Genomic DNA, 26,122 nt, shown 5'->3' on the forward strand with positions numbered 1-26,122 from the left:
AACGCGAGCCGCGCGATGGCCTTAGGATTCCGAATATCTTCGCGTTGCATAAACCTGTCAAAACGACCCGATAAAACCGCCTGTGAGCGAAAAAAAGACGCGCGCATTCTCTCCGGGAGAGAAAAAGAGTCGACAACGAGCTGTGTGTGTGTGTTCCGAGACTCTTAACGAGGGAAGATACGCGGAGTATGCGCGAGCGCGAATAATTGCGGGAGAAAGCGCGCGCTTGTAATACATACTCGTGCGCGCAGAACTATTCTTGAAGGCATCGTTAAGAGAGTAGCGAGAGGGAAGACGCACACGCGCTCACGTTTTAATTGCCCGCGGGAGCATCGGAGCTATCATCATCAGCCAAATATTAATGGGATCCTATTCCAGACTCGCGGAACAATTGCGAGGAGTTATCAATTTCTCGGAGGACCTCGCTCGGTGCGCAGCGCGCAGGTATAGTTATATACGCAGACGTGAGAGGAGGCTATTTTCCGCGGCGCGCACTCGAGGCACGCGCGGATCGCCGGGCTTTTTTGCCAGCGTTATTTCATAATTGTTAGACGGGAATCGTTGTTTTAGTCCGCCGCTGCTGGCAGGCTGTGTGTACGCGACGTATTTATTGTTCTCGGGAAATTATTATTTAGAATCGTTATGACGGGATGTGCCAGCTCGCGAGTTATTCGAGTTATCTTTGTTGAAAATAATTCTGAATTTATTGTCTTTGGTGGAATTCCGAGCGCGAGCTCGCGAGCCACCCAGTCGCGTTGCATAAATAATTTCGAGAGAGCTGCAGACTAAAATATGCGCTTATATCGCTGCAGTCGATGAATAAGGCAAATTAAAAAAGTTATTTAAAAATCCGCTCCTGTCGGGGGTAATTATAGGATTATCAATGCAGCAGCAACGGATTGTTATATTTAAAGCCATATACGCGGAAAAATCGATAGCAATTTGTTCGTCTGTGGTTACCTTCACATAGCGGATCGGAATAATCGCCTATAAATACATCGTTCCGGCGGCTTCTCTCCGCGCACGCTTACCCCTTTAAACAAAAGTTTCTCTCTCTCTCTCTCTCTCTCTCTCTCTCTCTCTCTCTCTCTCGCTGCTGCTGCTGCTGTGCGTACGATGAATCGAGCGGTCGAACAATCAGCCGTTGTTCGTGTAATGCGAGTGCGTGCGTGTGCGTTAAAGTCCCGCATTACATTCAATTCGGCGGAAGATTTGAAATTACAGGGAGAATTCGGCGAGAGAGAGAGAGAGAGAGAGAGAGAGAGAGAGAGAGAGAGAGCAGGCCGACATCAGAAACTGGGGGAATGATGATTATGACTCGTTAGACACTGCGAGCGTGTGCGTGTGACTGCGTACGTGTGCACCATCGGCTCGTATTATCGGCAAAAGGGTAGAGAGGGAAGCTTCCGCGGCAATTCTGCAGTCGTCGGGGAATAAAGAGATGCCGGTCGATTCGAGCTGCTCATCCGACAACGAATGCAGGCAATCGCGGCAGCGGCGTTTTTTCTTTCGCTCCTCGCTCGCAGCGCCGGTGATTAGTTCGTCGCTGTTCAGGGGTGGCAACAATTTTTTTCGTTTCAATTCAATTTTATAATCGAAAATCCGAGCCAATGCGATCTCCGCGCAAAGCCCGCGAGCAATTAATCTCGAAACGAAGCGCGTAACACACGAGCGTCCACGCCGACGCCGCCCCCATTCTAATCCAGGCGTATCGAGATAAAAGGCTCTGTCTCGCGCGGGCGCGAACCGAGTCAATAACAATCCCACAGCAGCAGCGAAGCCCAGCCAAACGAGCGAGCTAACGCGCTCCACGTGATTAAAACACTTAGCTCATAAAGGATTGGCTAAAGGGCTTTAAGTCTCGCACTTGGCGTCCCCTCCGCTGCGCAGCGGCGCGGGGGCGTTCAAATTGGCCGCCGCGTACAGAATATTCTCTCTCTCTCTCTCTCTCTCTCTCTTTCTGCCGGGCGACGAAGTGGTGCGCGCAGCACATCAAAAGCTCACGCCGCTCATATTATTCGACACCGAAGGGGTTATCTCTTGTCGCGCGCGGGCCGTATTTGCTTAATAACCGACGAGGGAGAGAGGGAGAAGCCCGCGGGCTTATTGCCAAGAGACGCCCGCCTCGACCCCCTACTCGTGTTTTCGCCTCTAGCGGCCCGGTGCTTTTCGCGCTGCTGTTCCGCAGCGTGTAGAACGAGCTGCGCGCTCTCTCTCTCTCTCTCTCTCTCTCTCTCTCTCTCTCTCTCTCTCTCTCTCTCTCTCTCTCTGTGTTGTGTCGCCTACTCCGACGCTGACACCTACTACCACGTGCTCCACTTCTTTTTCGCCTTTTGCAGGGCGAGGGAGTGCACTGCGTGGAGTCGCTCTGACGTTTCAAGGTAGGATTCCTCAAATCGCCAGCACTATCAGAATAACCGTTCAAACGCGAATGAAAACGTTAACATTTCTGCGGCGGAAAAAGACGAAAATTCCGCGCGACTGCGGGTGCGGAATTGATTAATGGCGAACATGATACGCCGTTCTGCGCGCGTTACTCCGACGCGGGTATTTTTCTTCGTAATTGCGCGCGATTAAGCGCGGATTAACACGTCGTAGCAGTTTGCATATCGCAGAACGTTATGAGAAAACTTGCCCCTCGACCGGCACTCGTACACATAACTCTGAATCGGCTTTTACTGCGACTTTACGGCATAGTCGAACACAATATTCCCGTGTTGTACTGAGTGGGGAAAAAAATACCGGAACGTGTAAAACGCGAAAAGTAAACACGGGCCGGGTCGTTATTAAAGCTAAACTTAGCGAGCCCCCGTTGGCCTGCCGGGGGGAAATTTATCGCCGAGGCTTTTTTTCATCTCCTTTTTTCTCGATACATTTGTATTATTAGTCGCAAGTCAGAATCCTCTCTCGAAAGCGAAACGATTACCACGAATCAAGCGGCGGCGGCGATGAGCTCTCTCTCTCTCTTTCTCTCTCATTCTTCTCGTACGTACGCCGCTGCAGCAGCGCAGAAAAACAAGGCGTTCTCTCTCTCGCGCGCGCGGCAAAAATGCACCTCTCGCTATATATATTTTCATCGATCTCTCTCGGTCTGTCGGTCCGTCTGTCTCCGCCGCCGGGCGAAACAAAAGTAACCGGGGCATATTCGAGGAATCGTTTTGAGAATAGATCGGCCCGGCTGCAATCGTGACTATATACCGGAATGAAAAGCGAGAACTCGCTGCCGCTGATGCGCTGTGTCTTTCTTCTGTTGCAGGCTCGCGCCCCGATCACAAACGGCATTTTCGGCATGTTTATGCCTTTTTCGCGAGGCGGCTCGCGCGACCAGTATGTGACGAATGCAGCCGCGGCAGCGTCGCTCTCGCTCAGCGCGGACATTGAAAATATCTTCATTTGGCCCGCTGCCAATTGGGCTCTTGCCCTTCACCCATGCCAGTGGACAATGTACCGAAATTGGTTTCCCTGTCTGCGACGAATAAGCTCCGCCGAGACGGCCCGGAATTCCTCGCCGATGCCGATGATATCGCCCTTTTTGACTGATATTTTGCCGACTTGTCCGATGAGACCGAAATAGCGCTATGGAGCATATTATTATCTCGTGTCGTGTCCGAATATTTTCGGAGCGCGAAACCGATCAGCTTATCGGAAATTTAAAATTAATCTCCATTGTTAGATCGATAGCATCGCCAAAACCGATTTGAAATATAGCGAAAAAATTGCACGGCAGCGCTTATTTTCGTCCCGGCCATACCGTCAATAAGTGAAGGCATCGGCGTCCCACGGGTGCACATTTATGAGTCGCCGCTGCTCGCGAATACAAAAATATATGAACGGAGCTAAAGGGGAGGAGGAGAATATGCGCGGCGAGCAGGTGGGGGCTGCAATTCTTTTAGAGTGCGCCCGTTATAATCCCAGGCATATCCACTTACACTCGCGACATTATGGCTGTAGGTAGATTCGCTCGGGGGATAAAGCCCGTGTTTGTACGCGGGTACTGTTGTTTAGAGACCGCGCGACGACATCCCACTAGACTTTTCAAAATTCCACTGCGAGGCTATTCCCTAAAAAGACGAGTGTAACGGTCCAGTGGCAATATACCCACGACTCGAGTGAACTTTCTCGTCTCGATAATTTCTCCTCCCGCTGCACCGCCATGGGGCGAAGCGAAGAGAGGAGCGAGAAAAACAATCGGCCAAACAGAGGAAATAGCGGAGTATCAGGCCATATACAATCTTCCAAAGCGATCGAAGCGGAAACGGAGATCCGCTCTTCGGCTTCGGTTTCTTTCCGCGCGCCGCGAGTGCGAAATTCCCTCTCCGCGTCTCTCTGCCCCTCCTCCTCCCTCTCGGTTTTTTCTCTCCCCTCTGATCTCTCTGTGGCTCTAGCCGCGCCATCAATAAATCGTCAAGCGGCAGCAGCATCAACGTGAAATTGGCAACAAATTACTTGCTCGCGCGCGCGCTTCCATCCTTGCCGCCCAATTAGCGGCTCGCTGCGCGAACTCTTTTTTTCCCTCTCTTTTTCTCTGCCTCCGTCTCTCTCGCTCGCGTCAGGCGTGTGTATACAGCCATCGGGCAAGAGAGAGAGAGAGAGAGAGAGAGAGAGAGAGAGAGAGAGAGAGAGGGGGAAGATGATCGTCGCCATTGTCGCGAAAGACGGAGAGCCACTGATGTAGCGCCATTGTTGCCATGTACCGCACTGCGGCGGACTCGAGACCCGAGTATAGAGAGCGCCGGCAGCCGGTAAATATCGTTTTTAGCGCACGATGTATGGCAGACACGGGGGCAAAAAGAGCTATAGGCTCGTTATTAACGAGCGGCGGCGGCGAGCGCGGCCGAGCGTGCATAATTGTTACAAAATATTGACGAAAAATCAATGCTTTTTCTCGCTGCTTTTTATGCGGTCGACTTGACGAGAATTTTTTTTTCGATGTTCAGAAAGCACGGCTGCACGATAAGAAAGCAAAGAGCAGCAGGCTCCCGAAAAATTTTCATCGCCGCGCATCCCTCGCGTGCCTGCGACGCATGTGGGAGCAGGAGCACGAGGTCCTTTGACGGCGCGTCGAACATTGCAGCAATTACGCGATATTATTTATATTGACGCGATCCGTCGTTTCTAACGTTCCTGCGGCCGCGTTCCCTCCTCTTCTTTTGCCGCTCCGTGCGCGATTCCCCCGCTTCCTCCTCACATGCGGCGTATTCTTTTATTAGCTCGCGTTATTGTGCAGCGCTTCCTCGAACGGGATTCTCGCAACTTTTTGCGCCCGTTGTTTAATGGCGACTTACGAATTTATATTTGCACAATTAAATTAAACGATGCAGAGGTAATGCGCGGGCACGTCGGGGCGGCCGCGGTTGCTCGCGGTGAGAGAGACTTTCGGTCGCGCTTGAGTTCGGAGAAAAATGAATAATTGTACTCTTGTGCAGGTTTTTGCGGAGTTTGGAACGTCGCTACGTTGTTTCGAGCGCGAGGCGCATCGAATATGTATTTTCCGCGCGGCTTTACCTAATGCGCGACAAGAGCTATTATGCTACTGTTACGTGCCACGGCGGCTAGAGCAAAACTTTTTTAAACTATAATCGAATAAATATAAATCGGTAATCTTACACAATCGTGAGCCCGACTTACACAAGTTTATTATTCGTCTATCGATTCCGCATTTGATACGTTCTCATAACGACGGCTCATTGAAATTTCAGCGATGCAGTTACGACTGCATATCGCAGCCGCGGGGTGATGTCTAGTCTGACATAACGGATGAAAATCTGCAGTAGAAAAAATTGTCCCCAGTAATGCCAGACATTCGCTCGAGATCTCGGCGGACGTCAAGTTCAATTCGGGCTCAGCCCCTCCATTACGTCCCTGTAGATTAGCGCGCGCGTCATGCATATCTCCACTCGCGGGCCTTAAAAATTGTTCACACCGTTTTTGCTGCCGCTGCCGCCGCGGTTCCTCCAATCTTTCCCCCGGCGGCATTTTCGGACCCTCATTGTTCCGCGATGTCTCGAGCCCTCGTGGATTCGCGCAAAACACGGCTGCTCGAATTCCTTCGCGGAAGCAGAGAAGAAGCGGCGAGGGTGGGGAAGGTCGCCAATTATTGCCGCGACGTGCTATCCCCTCTATGACGGGTCATATTCGGGGGCCTTTTTGCTCCGGGCCCGCGGCTGGATCGCCGGCGATCTCGCAGCGCGCGATCCCACGATCCGGGAGGCCTCTCTCTCTCCTCTCTTCCTCTTCTCCCTCTCTCCTTCTTATTATTCCCCGCGATTCGGTGTATTGTTATCGATTGGCCCCCCGTGTACGTGTGTGTGTGTGTGTGTGTATGCTCAGAGACTGAGCGAGTGTGTGTTTGTGTGTGTGTGCGCGCGCGTGCGTGGATCTTAAAAGGCGAGCCACTGCTGGCTTCTCGACTTTTGCAGCAGTGCACGGCCTGCTGCCTCACCGTGACCTCATTAACGTTTGAACAAGTTGTAAGGCGGAGAGTCGCGCGCTGTGTGTGCGCTACTCGTGAGCTTTTTTCTCTCTGCCTCTCTTTCTTTCTCATTCTCTTCTGCGTGCAGCGCGAGCCGGCTGTGTATAGAGAAGCGGTACAAATTCTCGGCGGATGATGCATTTCGAGATTAATTAATGTCCCCCGTGCAGCGTGTGTTCTCTTGCCTCTCGGCGGATAATGTTCGCGGGGCGCTTGCTTATTTTTTTAGCTCCCGCTTTCTCGTGCGCGTGGAAAAGATTTCGGAGCCGGATTCACATGCGCCGAGGGCTGCGGAATAAGAATATGTCGCGCGCGCGAGAGATACAATCGAACTTTTTTCCTTTTGCCGCGGCAATTTCGTTCCGAGGCTTCGAGAAAACCGCGCCGCTGCGCAATTGTTTTATCATTATTTAGTGTAGTCGGCTGAATGCTGCAATTGCCCGGCAAACATCCGACATATTTATTTGCCAACGGTCAGCATCAAACGGTTCAAAAATTACGCTCGCAGCGCACTACTCGATTCACCCCGTTCCCCCCGCCGGTACTTTATAATATAATTAACATTCTTCAGTTTAAATCACTGTCACTTGAGCTACACGAACGCAACCTCAGCCACCTCGCGTCGGGCTCCATAAATTCCGTCCGCCGCCAGTGGGATTTTATTTTCTCTCTCTCTCTCCCTCCCTCGAGCGCGCGCACACGTGCATACAATATGATCAGCGCGGCGCGAAAAGCTCGTCGCGCGGACATCGCGAAAAGCCGCGAATTTTTTCCTCCCCCTCTCGCAGCGCGGATCCGGTATTAATGGATTCTTTGTCCGACATCAACACGCCCACGGGCTTCATTACCGAGCAAAAAGCAAATAATTATACGACGACGAGCGAAAAAAGAAAAACTCCGAGCCCGGCAGAGATTTATGACGAGCGGCCAGGTTTTCTTCGTGCGACTGCGTCGCAGCTCCGTTTTCACCGTCGCCGTTAAAATAATTTATCGCGATGAACTGTCCGTCGCGCGAGCGCGGCCAACAAATTACTCTGCACCGCTTGTCCGGCGAAAAGCTTATGTACGTATCAATGCACAGAGAGGAGGAAAAAGCACGGCGATCTCGCGTGCAACGTCGTCTGATTTTAATATGGAATCGCGGATTCCCGAGGCTGCGGGATAAAGAGCGCGAGCGACGGGTCGCGAGTGAAAAGGAAATTCGGCCAGTCGTGCGACGATTGCGCTCCGCGTAAAAGTGCATGTGCGCGCGAGCGCAGGTTTTAATTTACGAGGGCAGGGCTACATAATACATATAAATACTGCTTTATGAATTATGAATGCACGGCTAACTGTAAACGTGAAAGTAATTGCATCTTTTTCTCGCGCCGAGCCGTTGCTTTAATTGTTTTTTCGAAGCGATAAAATTATCCTCGTGTGTAATCGAGAACTTTCGGCAGCGAGTTATTGAAAAACAATCTGTTCGGAATGTGGCCGCAGGTGCTGAGTGGACCGACTTGAAATATAGAGCATCAGAGCCGCTATTCCAGGGGACGAGCGCAAAGAAACAACAACACGACAGGCGCGGCAGCAAAAGAGACGCTACTCGACGTTGTCGAGGAGGAGAAAGCGAGAGGAGAAAAAGACGACTCGAACTGTAATAGGTCGGGGTTGGCAAACGCACGAGGACCCGTACTCCCACGCTTTTTCCGGATTCACGCGGACCGACCGAAAATATTCGCACTGCCGCGACAAAGGGTGAGAAACCGGAAAGTTGATGCTCTCTGTTTCTCTCTTTCTCTCTTCATCCTACTCGGTTTTGCGTAAATCGCTCGTAAAGCCTCGAGGCGCTCGCGTTAATATTCATATTTCTCGCGCGATCCTTTGAAATATCGCGAAAAATACGACGTGCAAATTATACGCTGTCCTTGTCGATCTTTTTTCTCTCTTTTTATTTTCACCTCGGTTCTATAAATGTGTTTTGTCTCGTCGGTGTCGCTCGTTTTTTTTCCTCGATCGCATTTCATCTTTCGTGCACCGGCGGTCTGTTGAACTTTCTTGTTTCTCTCGCGTGTCCCCGGCGTCTCTCTTTTTTCGTACCACCTTTCGTCGCGAGCTGCGAGAGGAGAGTTAAACGACCAAGTTTGCATTTCTTATTTATAAAGCGCACCTCCGCGAATTATTTTCTCCGCCTTGTTCGCAAAATTTACGAGCTACACGCCAAGTGGCATTAAATTTTCATTAAAATAAATTCTCTATTATTTTTTCGAAAAAATGTTCCGTATCGTAGAATCGGCCGTATCTGCTATCTGAAATCTTGGGCGCGAATCGAGCAAAGCGGCGATCGTCACGAGGCTCGCGAGAGCAGCGCAATTAAGAAAACGCGGATAAATATACAAAGGAGCTGTCGCGTGGCATTCCTCAATTTAAAAATATATGCACCGCGACAATGAGCGCGCTCGACTGACTCGGCGTTTCTTAACATCCCTTGCGATCAGAAATAAATTTTTATTAACACGCACGTCCCTGCGTCTAATTGTTGTTGTTGTAGCGAGCATAATTGTACGACGGGCGACGCGCATCTAAACGCCACGCGGCAGATAGAGACGGATTGTTCGCAAAGAAAAAGACAGAGGGTGCACTCAGTGCCGGCGTATATTAGCTGATTCTATTAATATGCCTCCCGCTACTCACGACTCGAGTTGTAGTAAGTCAGATGTTAGCCGGTCCTTAGTTGCTTGTCACATGTCAGTTCGCGCGCAACAACGAGAGTCGCTTCTCCTCTCTCTCTCTTTCTCGCTTGCGCCTCTAATGCCCCTGTCAGCGTCGATTATGTTCCTCCCCGCGTCACTGTCGCAGCAGAGTCTCTGTCTCTCTGTGTGCGCTGCTGCAGCGTCGTCTACGTAAGCGCAGCGTCTGTCTATCGATAAGCGATCGATAGGCGAATATTGCTCGGATTACGTGCTCGCTGCATGACTCGTCGCCGCGAGCCTCTCTCATACACACGATGCAATAATTTATCCTACATCTCAATGCTATCTGCGGCACGCTTTCAATCGCAGATGCGCAGCGAGCTGGCCATTGGCTTTGATCGTTTATTTGATTTATTTTCTCGAGAATCGACGCGCTTTCCTTATTTTTGCGAAAAATACTCTGAACATCGTGAAGAAAAAGCTGGCAATCGGTGAAAATTGTGCTCGCGCGAGAAACGACGCACGATTGAAATATCTAGCATTAGCATTGAATGTTTTGCAATTAGTCTGATAGTCGATTTTGCATCTTGTAATTGGACACAGCAAGCGCTCGTGTTTAGTAATTACGGCGCCGAAATAGGTACATTTAATAAGCGCATTTCACGATTATCAATTGTGAGAATATTTAGCGAACTTCATCATCATTGTATTTAAATTGGTCGAAGATAGCCGTGGTAAATTGACACGTCAATTGAACGTAACGCGACTTCAATGCTGTCTTCCATATACACATTCATACGCGAGTTGAGTTCGTTTTAACTAGTATCAGGAAATTATTTTATTTTTTGCATATGTTTGCAACGATCGTGGCATTTGAATTCAATAGTCGACTAATGCGACGATCGAAATCTCGCGGTTTATCAATATTCTTCGCGACACGCCGAAAAACTTATTCAATAGATAGCTTCAAGACAGCCGCGATAAATTCGACTTTCTAATTGTCGGCAACAAGGCGTTTCAGTGTCATAACATTGCACACACACGTCGATTTCGTAAAAACTAACGGACGAATTCACCAGCCATTAAGACATTATAATTCGATATAAATTTTTTCATCGATGGACCGAAATTATTCTCGAACGCCGTTAGATCGAAATCCTCCGACTGAGGAACTACTCGCGACTTCAAAAGCGCGCGTGTCATCTAGCTATCATTATATTATGTACACGCAAGTATGAATGAACTTAAGATAAGGCGACGAAACTTTCCACGGCTCTCCGCTTAGAACCCGCGAAGAATCCAAGGACAGGATGGACTCGAAATTCCTCGATTTCTACAAATCTATCTACAAATTATCGGCACTGTTTGAACGGAATCTTTCGAGAACGTTGGCGTATATCTGGTTCTCTTCCACAATCTAACTATATTGATATGGCCAAACTGAAATTGCTTCTATCGCTTATTGTTATCGCGAGACGGTGACATCAAAGTCGTGTTACGCGAAACGAAAGGTATTAGTTGAAGCACTACAGTCGATTTGCAAATGAATCGCTAAGTACAACGAAAAACAGGCTTTATTAACACCCTCCCGGGTTCTCAAAGTGCCGTCGTACACGCATAACAGCCACGTAAACAACGCTTCGTCCGATAAATGAATATTCAAACCCATAGCCGAGCAACCGTGGCGGCGAAAAAACCGGAATTTTCGCTCCGTCGCGCGCCAATGGCCGATCGCTCGAGTTTTTCGTGATTTCTTATCACGATTATAATACCCTCTCTCTCTCTAGTCCCCGAGACGCGTCAACCGTCAGGCAGATCTAAGAGAGCGCGCGCAGCTAACTGGCTTTTACACAAGCTTCGATTATCCGCGATCCTTTTATTGTTTCGAAATGGGACTCTCTTTTACTCACGCGTGTCAGTACAATAGTACATTACTTTGCTCGCGCGAGCGCGGCTGCTGCGGGCTCTGCGCTCTCCCGTGAATTTATTATCGGCGTGTTGGGTTTGAACGATTGGAGAGAAGTTTATTTCGTTGCTTTTATTGCATATATTACTGTGGGATTATGTACGCGTACACGTCACAGTCGAAGTCGCTGCGTTACATCCTTGTTTCTAATAATTTCACGGAAGCGCGCGCCTCGTCCGCGCTTACACAATTTTCTCTACATAAATCTAATCGAACCCATTTAAATCGCTAAACGTGTATAGTTGTGCAGTCATCGTCGCGCGATTTTTCATTAACGTCAACGTCCGCCTGATGTAATCGAGCAAAAACTTATCGGCTCGACAAATTCGAATTGGCGAAAAATCGGCCAAACTGCGATAATAGCAATTAAGAACAAATTGACTTTTCTAGACGCGCGTCTTAATCTCCCGATGGTAAATTAATTCGACAAAGCCCCGCGTGATCGTCCCTCGCAAACCTGTCAGCGGCGAGCTCACGGCTCGAAAATCCGGCAGTAGTGGAGCGCGTGCAGCACCGAAATTTTTACGACGCCACGAAATTTTCAAGGCCAGCTCTCTTTGAGAGCGACCATACGTGCCACTTCCATTCTCGTGGGTGGTGTTGGAATTTATTGCAGCTGACCTGCGCGCGCGAGAGTCGAGTGCACTTTTCTGTCTCTCTCTTTTTCGAGCGGACGTTTTACAAGCTGCGTCGTCGACGCTCTTTGTCATATTTTTTTACCGATCTCTAGTAAAAATGTTCGGTGTTTTTTTTTTTCGACCGTCCGGACATATAGTTTTACGAATGGAAGGCTTTTTTTGTGTAGCGCGTCGAGAGCGTATCGCTTTAAATTTACGAGTGCCGTTCTATTTCTCGGTGAATTCAGTCGAGTTCCGGTTAATGAATCGAATGCCGTTGTAAACATTCATATTTATCGAGAGGCGATAGCGCAAAAACAGTAATCGCGCAATTAGTCACCCGTGGCAGTTTTAAAATACTCGTCGCTTCTCCTGTACTCTTCTATTCGAGAGGCATTAGCTAAACTCTTCTAGCCTCGCACAACCTGCGCTCCTCGATGCGTTTACGCAATATCCACACACAACCTGTCTGCGCAGCCCATAAATATCGGGAGACAATGCTCGGCGAGAGGAGAGAAAGAGAGCGAGAAAGAGAGAAAAACCAACGCACAAAGTCCCCGATGCGGAATTCTCTGCTCGGCTCGGCGAACGATTATATTTCCAGCGACACGGACGCGCGGCACAAACGCTCGCACACGACCTTCCCCCCCCCCCTCTGGTGTTGAGAGAAGATCGTCTCTCGACTTTTGAAAAATACGCCGCACGCGCCCACCTCTCGAGCTGTGACACACGGGAACTATTAAGTGGACGATTCTCGGGCACTATGGAGCAGTTGGCCGTAGAAAAATGGGCGACCGAGTACAAAAGCCGCGATTGTGTATTTTAAATTTGTCGTCGTCCGGTCGAAGGCCAGATCCGTACACGCCTATAATACATACACCGCTGCCCGAAGGTTTCGCGTGAGCTGTTTTTAAGAATATACGATCTTCGATTGTCGAATGACGGATAATCGTTTTCATTGCAACTTTGATACGCGGCCGTGATGGATGGACTGCGGGAATGCCGCGTGATTTGAATAACAGTCCATGCAGCGTTATTGATCCTGCATGTGTAAACTCCAGTTTCCAGCTTGGAAATTCGCCCGAGCTCGCTCGCGGGTTCTCTTAGGGCTAGAAAGATGAATCGAACACTTACGGGCATCGAGCGCAAGGCTCCCCTGCACCAACTGCGCGTTGATCCGCAAGGCTCCCTGGACAAGCTCGTCCTCGAGGTTAGCACGGCTGGGTCGAGCCTGCTTGCGCCGTGACATCTCCCTCTCGCCTACTGCAGGCCTCTCGTCTTCTTCTGCTGTTTCTGCTGCTGCCGCCGCGCCTGCTTCGGAGCGCGCGCGCCGTCGGCTCCGTTATACGCCTGCACAGCAGGTATGCGGGCTGTGGAAGCCTCACTTCCTCACTCGTCGCGTGAAAAGCGCACGAATCTTTGAGTCACTACGGAAACAGTTAGGTTCGAAGGACCTCCTCGGACCTGTGCGCCGAGACATTCAGTCCGTCCCTCTTATTCACTCGTTATGCGTATTCCGAAGCTCGTAGGCGTGAGTTGAGCTACGGGGCCGATCACTGGAGCACAGTGGTCCTCGCACCGTCAGGGATCCTCGCGGTCGTCGTCGACTCCCTGCTCGGGATCCACTTCTTCCACCTCCACGATGGTTCCATGCCCACCGGTGTCGTCCCTGCTGATGCCGCTACTTTGCCAGCCTTCCTCCGGCCAGTCATGGGCGCCGAGACTCCGGACGTCGTTGTTGCTCCGCTTCTCGCGGCTCCCGATGCATTGTCAACGGCGACGGCGAGAACAACAAACAACAACAACAACAACAACAACACTTTGCACTGATCATCCGAATTGTCACCAACAATCGAGTATCACAATTTGTTCACTGTACTATCCTGTGTCGCGAGAGCACACCGCGTAGTAGTAGGCGCGTGCACCGGTAGCAGGTTTCCTGATCAGCGAGAGCCGCCGGCACTGCGAATAATCCACCGGGCGGCTATCGTAGGACGATCAATCATAGCCGCCAGCGAGTGACTGTCGCTCTCCCGTGCTGTACGGTGCTGCTGCCGCTGCCACTAACACTGTGCCGCCGCGCGCAGCAGAAGAGAGAGGGGCAGAGAGCTGCTGCTGCTGTAGCAGCCGACGGCCGACGTCGAGAGAGAAGGAGGGATGCAGAGATCTCGCGAGGACGATGATGACGAGCTGCTGCTCACCGCTACTACTTCGCTCGCTCTTCTCCGTCTGTTACCACTGCGGCCGTTATCGCTCGTCATGTGCCCGTCACACGTATACGTGTATACCCGGATGCGCGCGTGTACGGAGAGAGAGAGAGAGAGAGAGAGAGAGAGAGAGAGAGAGAGAGCGAGAGAGGCGTAGGGGGCGTCCCACGTATTACGCGCAAGTGTACGTGTGTAGTACGGCGCGGGCTGTATAGTAGTTGCCGATGAGCGTGCATCCGCGTCCGCCGGACGACTATAGTGCGCTCGTGTTCTCGCTCCTCGCCGAGGCTGGCCTGCTGCTGCTGCCGCTGCCCGAGGGACAGACAGCGCGCGCGCGCGCGCGCACACACGTGCACACACCGCCGTCTCGCTCCCTCGCTCCGCTCGCCGCCTGTCTCCCTCTCCGTCGCTCCTTCTTTCTTCGCTCACGCACACCCGTGCACGCCGAGCCGCCGCTGCGTGTGTGCGCCTGTATCGCGAAATAATCCGCGAGAGGAGAGAGCGAGACTCGACGGATGGCTCGATCTCTCTCTCTCTCTCTCTCTCTCTCTCTCTCTCTCTCGCCCGCTCCGAGTCTCGGCGTCGCGACGCCGCCCCTCTCTTTCTCCTTCCGCGTGCGTTTTCCTTTTGCAGGGCTATCCCCTCCGCTCGCGCCGACCTGGATGTGCGTGTGTGCGAATCGCCCGGGAGTGGGGAGAGAAGTGTGTGCGCGCCGACTCCCCCACCGGCAGCAACCCCCGCTGAATTTCGCCCCCCCTCCTCCCCCAGCGCGAGTTCGCGAGCGTGTGGGTGCTGATAGAGAGAGAGAGAGAGAGAGAGAGAGAGAGAGAGAGAGAGAGAGAGAGGACCCGAGCGTCAAGGTCCAGTCCGCGAGTGTCTTTCTCCGCTCTGTGCAGCGATGTCATGCCTCTGATCGATTGCACACATGCGCGCCGTCGAGGACGACTCTGCCGTTCTTTGCTATGCCTCGACGACACACGTGCTCCGATGCGTTTTTTCTCTCATTTCGAGTGCGATCGATCGATGATTCATTCACTCGTCACGCGGGGCAAAAATAAACCGCGATCGGCGATAATGGCCAAGTCAGTGAAACACCGACTAAACTTCGAGGAGAGGAAATCAGCATAGGGCAGTGAAAAAATTAGCCAAAACTAATGCTAATCGCAGTCCGAGAACAGCCCCGGCACGCAGGTCCAGCATCGGCGTCGGGGGACTCGGCAGTCGGCTGAATGAGTGCTCGAGAGACAGAGACGCAGCGAGTGTAGGCGCTCGCGCAATCCATCTCCTCTCTCGCGCGGCGCTCCTTCGGCTATCCCCACCCGGTGCGCGGCTCTCCCCGCCAGCGGCCGGCGCTCGGAGCTCCGCGTGGGCGGAGCTTATCGCGCTCGCTCTGCACACTCCGCCTCCTTATGCGTTATTATACAGCCGCGGCGGTGGCTCTCTATGATTTTATATGCGCCCCTCGCGCGCGCGTTATCTTCTCGCTGTCTCTCCGCTGCAGGCGGGGTAGAATCGCGGATCGCCCGTTCTCTCGTTCCCTCTCTCGCTCTCACTCTGCTTCTTGCGGGGGTGAGCGAGTGCGTGTGTGTGTGCGGGGGAGCTTGCAGCAGGGAGTAGAGTAGAGAGATGCTCTAGCCTGCTCTCTGTTGCTGGTGTGCGCGTTCGCTCCTTCTTCATCGATCGGCTAGAGCCCCGAGTGGCGAGGGAGAGTTTATACCTACGTGTTGTACGTGTGTACAGTGTACACTACTGTACACCGCCAGCGGCAGAGAACGTCGGGATGCACTCGACTCATTTGGACACTATTGCGCTTTGATAAAACTCGGAAAGAGTAATACAACCTGACTTTGAGCTAATCATATTTCGCGTTGCCAGTCGTTGCAGCTGGTCGCGCAACGCATTTGACCTCGTTGCGAACCGTAAATCAAACGTATCGCTTACGACATTCGCACAACTCCGTATAGATTTCTAGACTCTCTGCGCTGATGCAGTTGTTCGCATGATCTTAAACTGCAAACTCTGCGGCACACTGTGGTCTACTTGCGACCCCAAATCAGCCGCACAAGCGCCAAAATCAAAACTCGAAACTCGATTATCTGGCGGATAAAAGAAACCGCGTATCCTCGGCTCGGAGCAGATCAGCCGATGCTCTGAGCTCCCAGGTGCTCGCGAGCAGGGCAAATCAATCACCGGGCGTGCGCGCGGGCACAATAATAGCCATTGTGTCTGCGGGCGCAAAGCGACTGCTAGTATAAGACTAGCAGACGTCTAAAGCCCGTACGCGCGCGCTCTCGCAGGAAGCGCCAAAGTGGTATTAAGGGGTTAAGAGGAGAAAAAGGCAGAGCGGCTCTTTTCGCGGATAGGAATAGGCGCGCTTTTCCCTCGCCTGTTCGTTAAGTCGGCTTAATCAAGGCATAAGACATCCGGTTTCCTCCCGATATAAATGCGTTCTCTCGATTCTCTTGCGCATGTCGGGATCGGCTGCCGCTTCTTTTTATTTTGCTGACTGAACAAAGGTCGTGCCGAGAGCGGAGCGGGTTGAAATGCTGCGACAGGTGCGCGAGGAGTTGCGCAGAGAAGGATCAAGAGTGCGCGTACTGCAATTATCGAAAGGGCTCATTGCGAACGCGCGCGGAGATGGAGGAGAGAACGTTTTTATCGTTTTTATCGGCGTTTGATTTGCAACTGCGAATTAATTCGTTTGAGAAGAGGCAATTCTGCGCAAAACTCGAGTCGACAAAAGGCAGCTCGAAAAAGCCCCGATCAAAGATTTCTCTACTGCGCGCGGAAGAACAGGTGTTGGAATGGAAATATCCGCTCGGCTCTGCGAAAATTCGCGCAACCTGCGGGGACGGACGGACGATCGTGTGGCGCGCAGCTGTGGGAGGCGCAGCGCTACACGCAGCACATAGGCAGAAGAAGCGGGCGCGAGGGGATAAAGCGAGAAGAGAGAGATAGCCGCAAACGAGCGCTTGCGGTGGTCCAACGCATGAATGAGAGCTAGGGAGGGAGGGAGAGAGAGAGAGAGAGAGACTTTCGGGACACGCGTTTTCAGGTGCGTTATTTCGCCGTAACAGCTCGATTGGCTCGTCGGGGGAGCAGCCAAAGATCCGAGGAGTCGACCTTTCCCGTAATTCTGCTTAGGAGACTATACACACGCCCGGAGGGTGTCCCCGGCTCTCTTCCTGCGTGAAAACCAGTTCAAGGCTGCAGGCTCGCTCGCTTTTCGAGCAGAGCAGAGCGAGAGCCGCCTTTGTGAATGAGTTAAATGGATTTTGTACGCGCTGGCCGCCGCCGCCGCAGCCGCGCCGAGTTCATTCATTAGTCGGTGAGAGGCCTCTTCGGCCGCTGTCGCCGCTCCGCAGCGCGCCGTGTGTGACTCTGTCCATCTCTCTTCCTCTCGTTCGCTTGCTCTCCGCGCTGAACACGTTCATTAAGCTCGTTGTTCGATAAAAATTGCGTTGCTCTTTTTGACGCCGCTGCTGCAGTCCTTCTCTTGAACTTTTAACAATGCCTCCGCGTTGTCAAGCCCACTTCTTTTATTGCGCTCGTTGAGTTAATTAATTGCTGCTTTTTTCTCCTTTTTCGTTTTCTATCGAACATGGAAAATATCCATCATACTTCCGTTTCGTAAATATGTGCTCTACGATTTCCAGCGGATCCATTACGAAGCCTTTTCAAACTGAAATCATAAGTAAACAGCCCGAACAAAGAAACCACTCTCTCGACAAGGATCGACGCTAAAAAATTTTGAAATTCCTCCAGCGGGCAGTGAGACCTCCACTCGAGAGCCATAAACCACGCGTATGAATCATTGTACGCGGTTGTTTCAAAGTATTTCTCTCTCTCTCTCTCTCTCTCTCTCTCTCTCCGAAAAGTAACTCGATCACACAGACGTCCCAGCTCCGTCCAGCAGCAGCAGCCTTATCGGCGCGATCGTGGCGGAGCCTCTCCTAGCCTCAGAGGTGGTCGGCGCCCGGAAAAGGCAGTAAATTGAAAAAGTAGGTTCTATCCGGGACGCCCCGTGAAGTTTATTGTCCGACTCCGGCTGGCTCGTAATTTTTGCGCGCAGGTAGTCGGGGAGTGACGCAAAAGGAAGCGCAGGAAAAGAGCTTGGACTCTCGGTTCGCGGCGAAATGCTATGACGCCGGCCGGCGCCTACTCGCGTGCACCTGCTCAAGAGACATAAGGCTCGGAGAATCAATTGGATCGATGATGGGATTTTCAGTCGCGTACGCAGTGGAAACGGCTTTATTTTCGGCGCATCGCAGTTTGATTCGATTAAAAAAAAAAGTTTTTCATCCACCTTGCCCTGGACCCTGGACACTCCGTCGATCCTCCAATCGTCCCTTCTCTCGATTCGCGCCATGGCTCCTCTTCCCTCGGTCTCGCAACAAAATCTGATTCGACATCGATTTATCTTCGGGCATCCCGATATTTCAGGCGCTGCGCGACGTTCTCTTTCTCGCCCTCTCTCCTCCTGCGAACAACGCATCAGCAGCAGACTTCTTTCTAGTTCTTCTCCTCGCCTCCATCACCTGTTTTTCTGCTCCTCTTTGTCTCGAACTTCGAAGGGACGCTGCTTCTAAACTTCTCGCCTCTACTTGCCCTTCTCCGTGAAATAGAGCTCGTTTTTGCAGTAAATCCTGCGCGTCTTTTTGAAAAAAAAAATACTTCTCCGAGGCGACTCGATCCCGTTTAGTGTAGGCAAGCAGGCGAAAAAGGGCTAATTGCCCGCGAACGAAATGCTATTAGCTGAGCCTTTTTCGTCCGCGCGTATGCTGAAGCGGGAGCGCAAAAACTGATCTCTATCTCCAGAGAGCTGGCTCGCTGCATCAATAAAGCTTCTTGCCCCCGCAATGGCAAATTAATCTCGCCGCGACGAGTATCGTCCGCATGCGCGAGTTATCATTCCCTCTCGGCGAAGCCCCGCGATGCCTCGGCAAAAAGCGCGCATGCCGTATCGAGCGGAACGGGGGTTGGGATCGCGGTCGCGCGAAGTCCTTAGAGAGCGAGTGGCTCGTCGCTTTAGTTTACGAGCGTATCGCGCTGCGATGACGCGCCGAGCCGTATTTGCGCTTTTGATCTCGTCGTCAGAATGCGCGATGCCTCGCTCGTTCGTCTTCCTCCGCGGGTGCACCTACCTGCTGCTGCTAGACCTATAAGGACGCGCGCTTGCCGGACTTTTCTCCTTTTTCCGACGGCTTTTCCTGCGTTGTTTATTCACCGTATAATTAGTGCGCTCGAGAAAGCTCCGAACTCGCTTTGAAACTTGGTTGTGCTTTTTAATTTTATGGGCGATATATAATTGACGGGTATTATTTTTTATGCTCCTCGGCCTCTCGATCCGGGTTCGCGGCCTTACGTGTAGGCTCATAATCCATCGTAAAATTTTATTGGAGTAATAACGGCATATCGAATATCAACGCTCGAAATGATTTTAAACAACTTTCATCGCCCAATAATAAAAGGAAATTAAAATCGGAATAGCAGCAAAATAATATAAATCACGCTCTTCCCCTTCCACGCAGTCATCGGACGTGGTTTTTAAACCTCGGCCGCCGCTCCGGTTTTTGCTGGCCCCTTCGTCATATCCGGCAAAACATCTCTGACAAGACGATTATAAGCGCTCGCCGCCGAGCTCAAACCTCGCGGGAGAATCCGCTCGCTGCGTCATATAATGGGGATCCCCTCTCTCTCTCTCTCTCTCTCTCTCTCTCTCTCTCGAGCGACTGCAGGCCGAGAGAGAGAGAGAGAGAGAGAGAGAGAGAGAGAGAGAGAGAGAGAGAGAGAGAGAGAGCAAAGAGAGACAATGCGCGGCGAGGCAGCGCATAAAAGTCGCGCTCGCGCGCGTATGTAACTGCTTGCTTGCGCCGAAGGAGTGAGAGAGCGCGGCTACGCTTTTTACGAGGGCTATGCGCCGCGAAGCTGCTGCGCGCACACTGCAGTCCCACAGGGCCTCCTTTTTATCTTCGCCGAAAAATGCCGCGACGACCGAAAGCTGCCCACGTTTATTATCAATACGGTAATTGCCGGCGTTCGCTGTACTTTTCGTGAAATTTAAGGGCCGCTGTCGTCGTTTGCTTCTGGCTACTTATTTTGGCTGCTCGGCACGCGGTTATTGTTGTAAGCTTGACACATTGTGCAGTGGGCTACTCCGCTCGAGCATCGATTCTTTATTTTTGCAGTCAAAGATGTATACACTTTATGCGGCGAACGATACGGCTTTATGCGCATTAAACGTTTAAGTTATAATTAAAGACTTCTCGAGTGTCCGTGCGCGTACTTTAACGACTCAATTTCCAAAAAAATGCGCTCCCTGTCATATAGCACTATAAATAATACGTCTTTTACGAGGCTATTTACAACGGAGACTCGTTATGCGATATCCATTTTCGTGTAAAAATTCCGGTATTAATTTGCTGATATTATCGCATAAATATACGTCGCACTCATAAAAACAGATAAATTTCAGTGTATCGAGAAATTTACATAAAGTCTTTTCCCCCTTTCTGATTCATTATTACGATAATCGCTACTTCCGAACTTTCGTTTTTCACATCATTATACTAGTCTCGTGCTCGTTTGATCCAAGTCCAATGCTTATCTTAATTGAAGCAAAGAAATATTATTACCGCGATAATAAAGTATGTCCGAGAAACCGACGACCTGAAATGGAGAAATTTCAGTTGGCGGTTTCTCGGTATTAAAGTATTTATTGTTGCACGAATATCGGAATGATTATTGTGATCCTACACGCCAAGTATATAATGTAAAACTTTCAAAAGTCATACTGCTGAATCACCGCCAAGTCCCCCAAATTCTTGAGATAAAAAATCTTTTAACATTCCCGATGAAATAATCGTCTATTCGATGAATCTACGATGTCCGCGACCGTCTGCATGATGCTTTCACCGTAAAAACCGGGTATTTTTTCACTCGTCGTTACGCAGCGAAATAATATTTAGAGATGCTACGTCCAAAAAGGGAAATATAATCACTTTCCTGAAAATAAACACTCGGCGACGCAACTTCCAGCCAAAAAGTCGCGGGCAATAAAACGGCCATTAAAGGACCTCGCGGGGCGCGAAACTCGAGCAACGGAGTGTATGCGTAAACGAGGTATAAAATCATCGGGCTGGAGGAAAGGAGGCAAGAAGGAGGCAGAAAAAAACGGCGAGCAGAACGGGATGCGCTAGCCGAGAGCCAGAGTTTCGGGCGCGCGCCGCATCGAGCAGGCACATCACGAGCCGCGTCGTGTTTCATATACGCGGGCATGTCACCGATAGCCTTTCTGTTGCTTAGCTCACTCGGCTGCGAGCGCGATATACCTTGAATAATTTATCGCGCTCGTAAATACTTTTGAATTATTGTCGTGGCGCGGCCGTATATACATAGAGTCTCGGCTCGCGATAGCGCATGCGAGAGCGAGAGAGAGAGAGAGAGAGAGAGAGAGAGAGAGAGAGAGAGAGAAAGAGAACGAAATGCATACACGCGCACGGACACGGGAGAGACCGGTCGGTCCTCTCATAATTTTATTGATCGAATATCCCGATAAATGCGCCGCTGCGCGCGATGCTTCTTGCCTCTTATCAGTTTCAAGGTCGGTACATCATCTCGCGTCGTCAAATGGCTCCTAATCGCGCGTCTCTTTTCCTCTCCTTCGGCTGACTCGCTTTACGGTTACGCGCGCACGCGGGCATATCTCTTAATGTTCCATAATTTAAACAGAAATTTCAAATGGATTAGCATATTACTGGGAATAGCGGCGGTTCCGCGCTCTCCGCCACCTGGAAGTCAATCGCGAGAATTTATAAAAATAATATGAGAGATGCCTGGGCATTCTCACGCTGATGCTGCCGCTGACGCGCGGACGCAATTTATGGATTTTATCTGGCCGCATAATTGATGAGCCTAGGCGGTTTTACAAGTCCGTCTCTCTCTCTCGCACTCTGCTCGCCGTATGAAAGGCCATTTTTGTTTGACTTGGCGTTATTTATAATTCTATTGCCGCGCGGTATCAAAATGCTTTATTGCCCGGACTCCGATGAGTTAATAACGCTCCTCGCTCTGACTAATCTATTAAGGGTCGCACACGCATACAGCCCGCAGCTGGACATTATTATTCTGCCGAGTATTAGCAAATCTTTGTCCCGTGCCCGCTAGACACGTTCTGAAATTTCTTCATTCCGCTTCCTTGTATATGAATCTTATCTTTATGGCCGCGTTTTGGCCACTTTGATATATAAAATTTTTCGCATAAATTTCGAACGTGTTTAAAAGCGCGAGATGTTATCCTCAAGATTATAACGAGGAATTTTTTCCTCGGCGAAAAAACGCGAGGAATTATTAATTTGTTGCGCAAACGATGAAAATAATTTTGGAAGCTATGTTTTGGAGGTATTTTGCAACGGAAGATTTGGCTCATCGCGATCGCGAAGGACTTCATAAATTTCGCTATTTATAAAGATTGTGCAACTGCAATCGGAAAGCATTATCGAGCTTTTCGGTGCGCACGAGTTCTCAAAACAAAACTCGATACCCTGGGAACGAGGCTCGCGGCTGCAGCGCATAGCCGAAAACAAACAAACCATTAATTAAAAAAACCTTCCACGAAAGCCGTAAAAATCCGCCCCGATTATCATATCATGCACAATAAAAAGGCAGCGGCGGCATACCTATTACCTTATACTGGGAGCATGAATTTTTCTATGACGAAATCAACAGGTATAACGGGCCCCGGCTCTCCATCATCTCCCGCTCTCGGCACGATACACACGTACACGTCGTCGTAACTTTCTCTCAGTATTCTCGGAGCACGCGCGACCGAGCGAGCGAGGATTCACCCTCCGACGCGGCGTTATGGCTGTATATACACAATATTATGACGGCGGCGCTGGCTTATGGCAACCTGTTGATGCGGGAAATCTCGTAGGGCTCGGAATCCCGTTGATCATACTCGCGCGCGCCGAGCTGCTTAGCCGGGCGTGCGCTGCAGGGTGTAATACGCCGCGAGGCGCGACTCCGGCATTTTCCCCGGCTTTTTGGGGGGATTCGGCCCGCGATTTTTCGCTTTGCTGATTTCAGCGAGATTTTCAGCAGCGGCTCGCGTCAACTCGCCGAGAATTTCGCTGGTTCGCGCTTATGCGCGCGGCGGCCGGGGAATTACACTCGAAGGGAAATTCTCGGCGGCTACCGTAGATTTTACACGTTTGGGGCCGATAAATTCATGCGATCGAACACAAAGGGAGCCTTCGGATTCCGGCGGCGGCGGATACATCGGAATTTTGCAAAGAATAATAACGGCGGCGGCTGAGTCTCGCGCGCGACACGACTCGCGCTCTTTCTCGCACGCACCTCTACAAACGAGAGGGAAAGAGACGAGGAGGAGAGAGAAAGAAGGATGGCTCCTCGGACGCGAGCACGAGCGAAGGTGGACAGAAGGTTGCCCCTTTCGGTTGCCCGCATATGCAGCCGCCGTCTTGCTCTCCGTGTGTCTGAGCTGCGCGCGCGCGCGCGAGCCCCCGATCGCGGATCTCGCTCGCATAAATTTGTTTTAATTGCCAGCGACGTTACATTTTGCTTTAATTATGCCGCATTATCTGGGAGGTAAATTAGGTAGGTCCTCTTCGCCGGGCCTTCGTCTCCCTTCCCCCTCTCCCTCTCAATCCTTCTCAATCTTGCCCCCTCCCGTCCTCTCTCCGCGCGCAGTTTACGCGCGTGTGGGTGATCGTCTACGTTTTTGTGTCCAGAAAGAGAGACGAACGAGAGCGAGCGAAAGGGAGAGAGGAAAAAGGACTCGCGAGAGGCACACATATAAAGAAGGAAGGAGCGAGACACTCCCTTCTTACAACACTGTTCGGCTCTTCGGGACAGGATCTTCTTCCTTTCTCTTTCTCTCCTTATTTTGGCTCTCCCGCTTCTTCGCGGCTTATTTATAAATTTAAGGAGTCCGCGCAACGATGTATCATGTTACGTCAACGCATCCGAGGCGAAAGAAAAATATTCAACCATTATTTTTCCAATAACGCGATCCTGAAGGCGTCTCGAGCAAGCTCCTAACTCTTTTGCCCAATTCCAAGGAGCGGGAGAGCGTGTGACAATTTACTCGGTCGATCTCGAAGACGAAAGAGAAAAGGGATTCTCCCTTTTTGCCCGCGTTCTTTGCCTCGTTCCCCACTTCCATATCCCGATAAGAGCGTCCTCGCCGAGGATGCAGACTCCTCGACTACAGCCGTGTGTGTATATAAACATCCACACCACGACACATGCGGCGACGTGTCGACGATCCTCGCTCCTTACTCCTTTCTTCAGCCTCTTCTTATACCGTATACCTTATGGCCGCGTTATTTATGCGCGGGTCCGGCTAATAAACATATGAACGCCCGGTGCCCTCTTCCCACACGGCCTGCAGCCTCTCTTCTTTCTCTCTCGCTCTGTGTGAGTGTGTCACCGCCTGCAACCTCGTACACGGTCGAGAAGTGGGAAAAAGAGTCGCGCTGCGGGCCGATACGCTTTATCATAATAGTGCCTATATTCGGTCCGCAGAAGGTGGAAGCTGATGCGGCAGGAATCGAAGATTGTTTGATCGTGGCCGCGCCGGCAAAAGATAACGATCTCCCTCCTCTGCCACGCGATATAACACGTATACCTTAAGCTGCGCGCGAGCGACGATGGCTTATATATGTACACACGGAGCGCTGTATCTCCGCGCGATATTCTAATTCACGATATGGTCGACACCCTGGAAATTCCGAGGGGCTGCCTCCTCCCCGAAAACAATGAAATCGTCGCGAGCTCGCGCGCAGAGAGTGCATATACACACACAACACAGCAGCCGACGACCAAAGCGGCGGCGCGGTGGCTTGATTTACGGCGTGAGAATCTCCTCCGTGGGAAATCGCGAATCCGGTCTCCCGGAGTCTCTCTCTCTCTCTCTCTCTCTCTCTCTCTCTCTCTCGCTCTCTCCTCTCTTTCGCGCCTCCTCTCCGCTGCGCGGCTGCTGAGGAAAGAGGAACTGCGCGGGTCGGCACGAGCGAACTGCGTGCCGCCGCTGCAGAGCAAGGCCGATAAAAAGCGATTCCTCCACGCCGACGCGCGAAACTTTGTACCCCTCGTCCCGTGTTTTCCCCCTTTGCGATCTCTCCGCCTTGATTTGATAATCGTATGTAGCGCTAGAGCGGAGAGTCGCTCTGATTTTTCGCTCTCCTCGCCGTGATGAAACCAATATGCTGAATACCCTCGTCAAGAGGAATGGATTTTCTGAGGACATGACGAGAGAAAACTGCGGGGAAGAAGCTACCAAATTCTCACTCTCTCGTCCGATCGGTGGAGACTCGCATACCTCGGGTGACCCTGATTAGCAGCGCCGCGTACAGTATCCATACCGCGCACAGCGTGTCGCGGGGGAGGTTGACGCGCGGGAACAAGAGAGAGAGAGAGAGAGAGAGAGAGAGAGAGAGAGAGAGAGAGAGAGAGACCGGGGGCACCGGTTTCGCGCGCGCTCGCGCAGGCAAAAAACGAGGAAGAGGAAGCGCGCGCTATGTTCGCGAATATTTATTTAATTGGCTGCGCGCGCCTCGAGCCGCTGATGCTGCTGTGTACAACGACGGCCAGATGTGCAGCCAGGCCTCGGGCAGTGTGAGAGAGTATGCAGGGGCGCGAGCGAGCTGATAGCGGCTGCTAGGCGAAAAAATCAGAAAAGCGAGGAGGAAATCGTTCTCGATTACTCTCCGCGCCAAGAGCTGGCGATAAATAAGTCAAAACGGCGGCGGCGGGCACATCTAATTAAAATAGCTACCCCTCGCGCGAACAAAACGTTCATAAATCAGGCCAAAAAGTTAATTCGGCTGAAAAAGAAAATATATATCCCTCAAGGAGCTTCTGCATTCCCATTTCTCTCCCTCCCTCGATCGATCCGCGCCTCGCATTGAAATCGCACTCGAAGCTCTCTCGCGAACGTGGCGAGAAGAGTAGTGGCGGCGAGGGTGGAAGCTGCGCGACGAGAGTAAGATCCTCGATTTACGACCTTGCAATAATGATTTTCGTGTTGCGAGCCTGCAGCAGGAGAGAGAGAGAGAGAGAGAGGCGCTGCCACCGCTTCTCCGCGATTCGGGAATCCAAGAAATGCCCACGGCGCGATCCGCGAGTTTAAGATCTCCCCGAGATTCGCGCGCGCGCGCGCGTCT

General features: G+C 51.4%; 1 protein-coding gene across 6 annotated transcripts in view; it reads right to left on the minus strand.

The window, feature by feature from the left end:
• LOC100116939 (homeotic protein spalt-major) overlaps positions 1 to 26,122 on the minus strand; it is an 81,940-nt gene that overhangs the window by 41,092 nt on the left and 14,726 nt on the right. The window contains exon 1 of one of the 6 annotated variants that reach the window (XM_008209623.3): positions 12,862 to 14,449. The exons of the other annotated variants lie outside the window; for them this stretch is intronic. Coding sequence (XP_008207845.1) covers positions 12,862 to 12,976 — 115 coding nt within the window. The 5' untranslated portion in view covers positions 12,977 to 14,449. Of the gene's footprint in view, positions 1 to 12,861; positions 14,450 to 26,122 lie in introns of those variants that run through there. 6 annotated transcript variants of the gene reach the window in all.

The sequence above is a fragment of the Nasonia vitripennis genome, chromosome 2 (assembly GCF_009193385.2).
Source record: "Nasonia vitripennis strain AsymCx chromosome 2, Nvit_psr_1.1, whole genome shotgun sequence".
Lineage (NCBI taxonomy): Eukaryota > Metazoa > Arthropoda > Insecta > Hymenoptera > Pteromalidae > Nasonia > Nasonia vitripennis.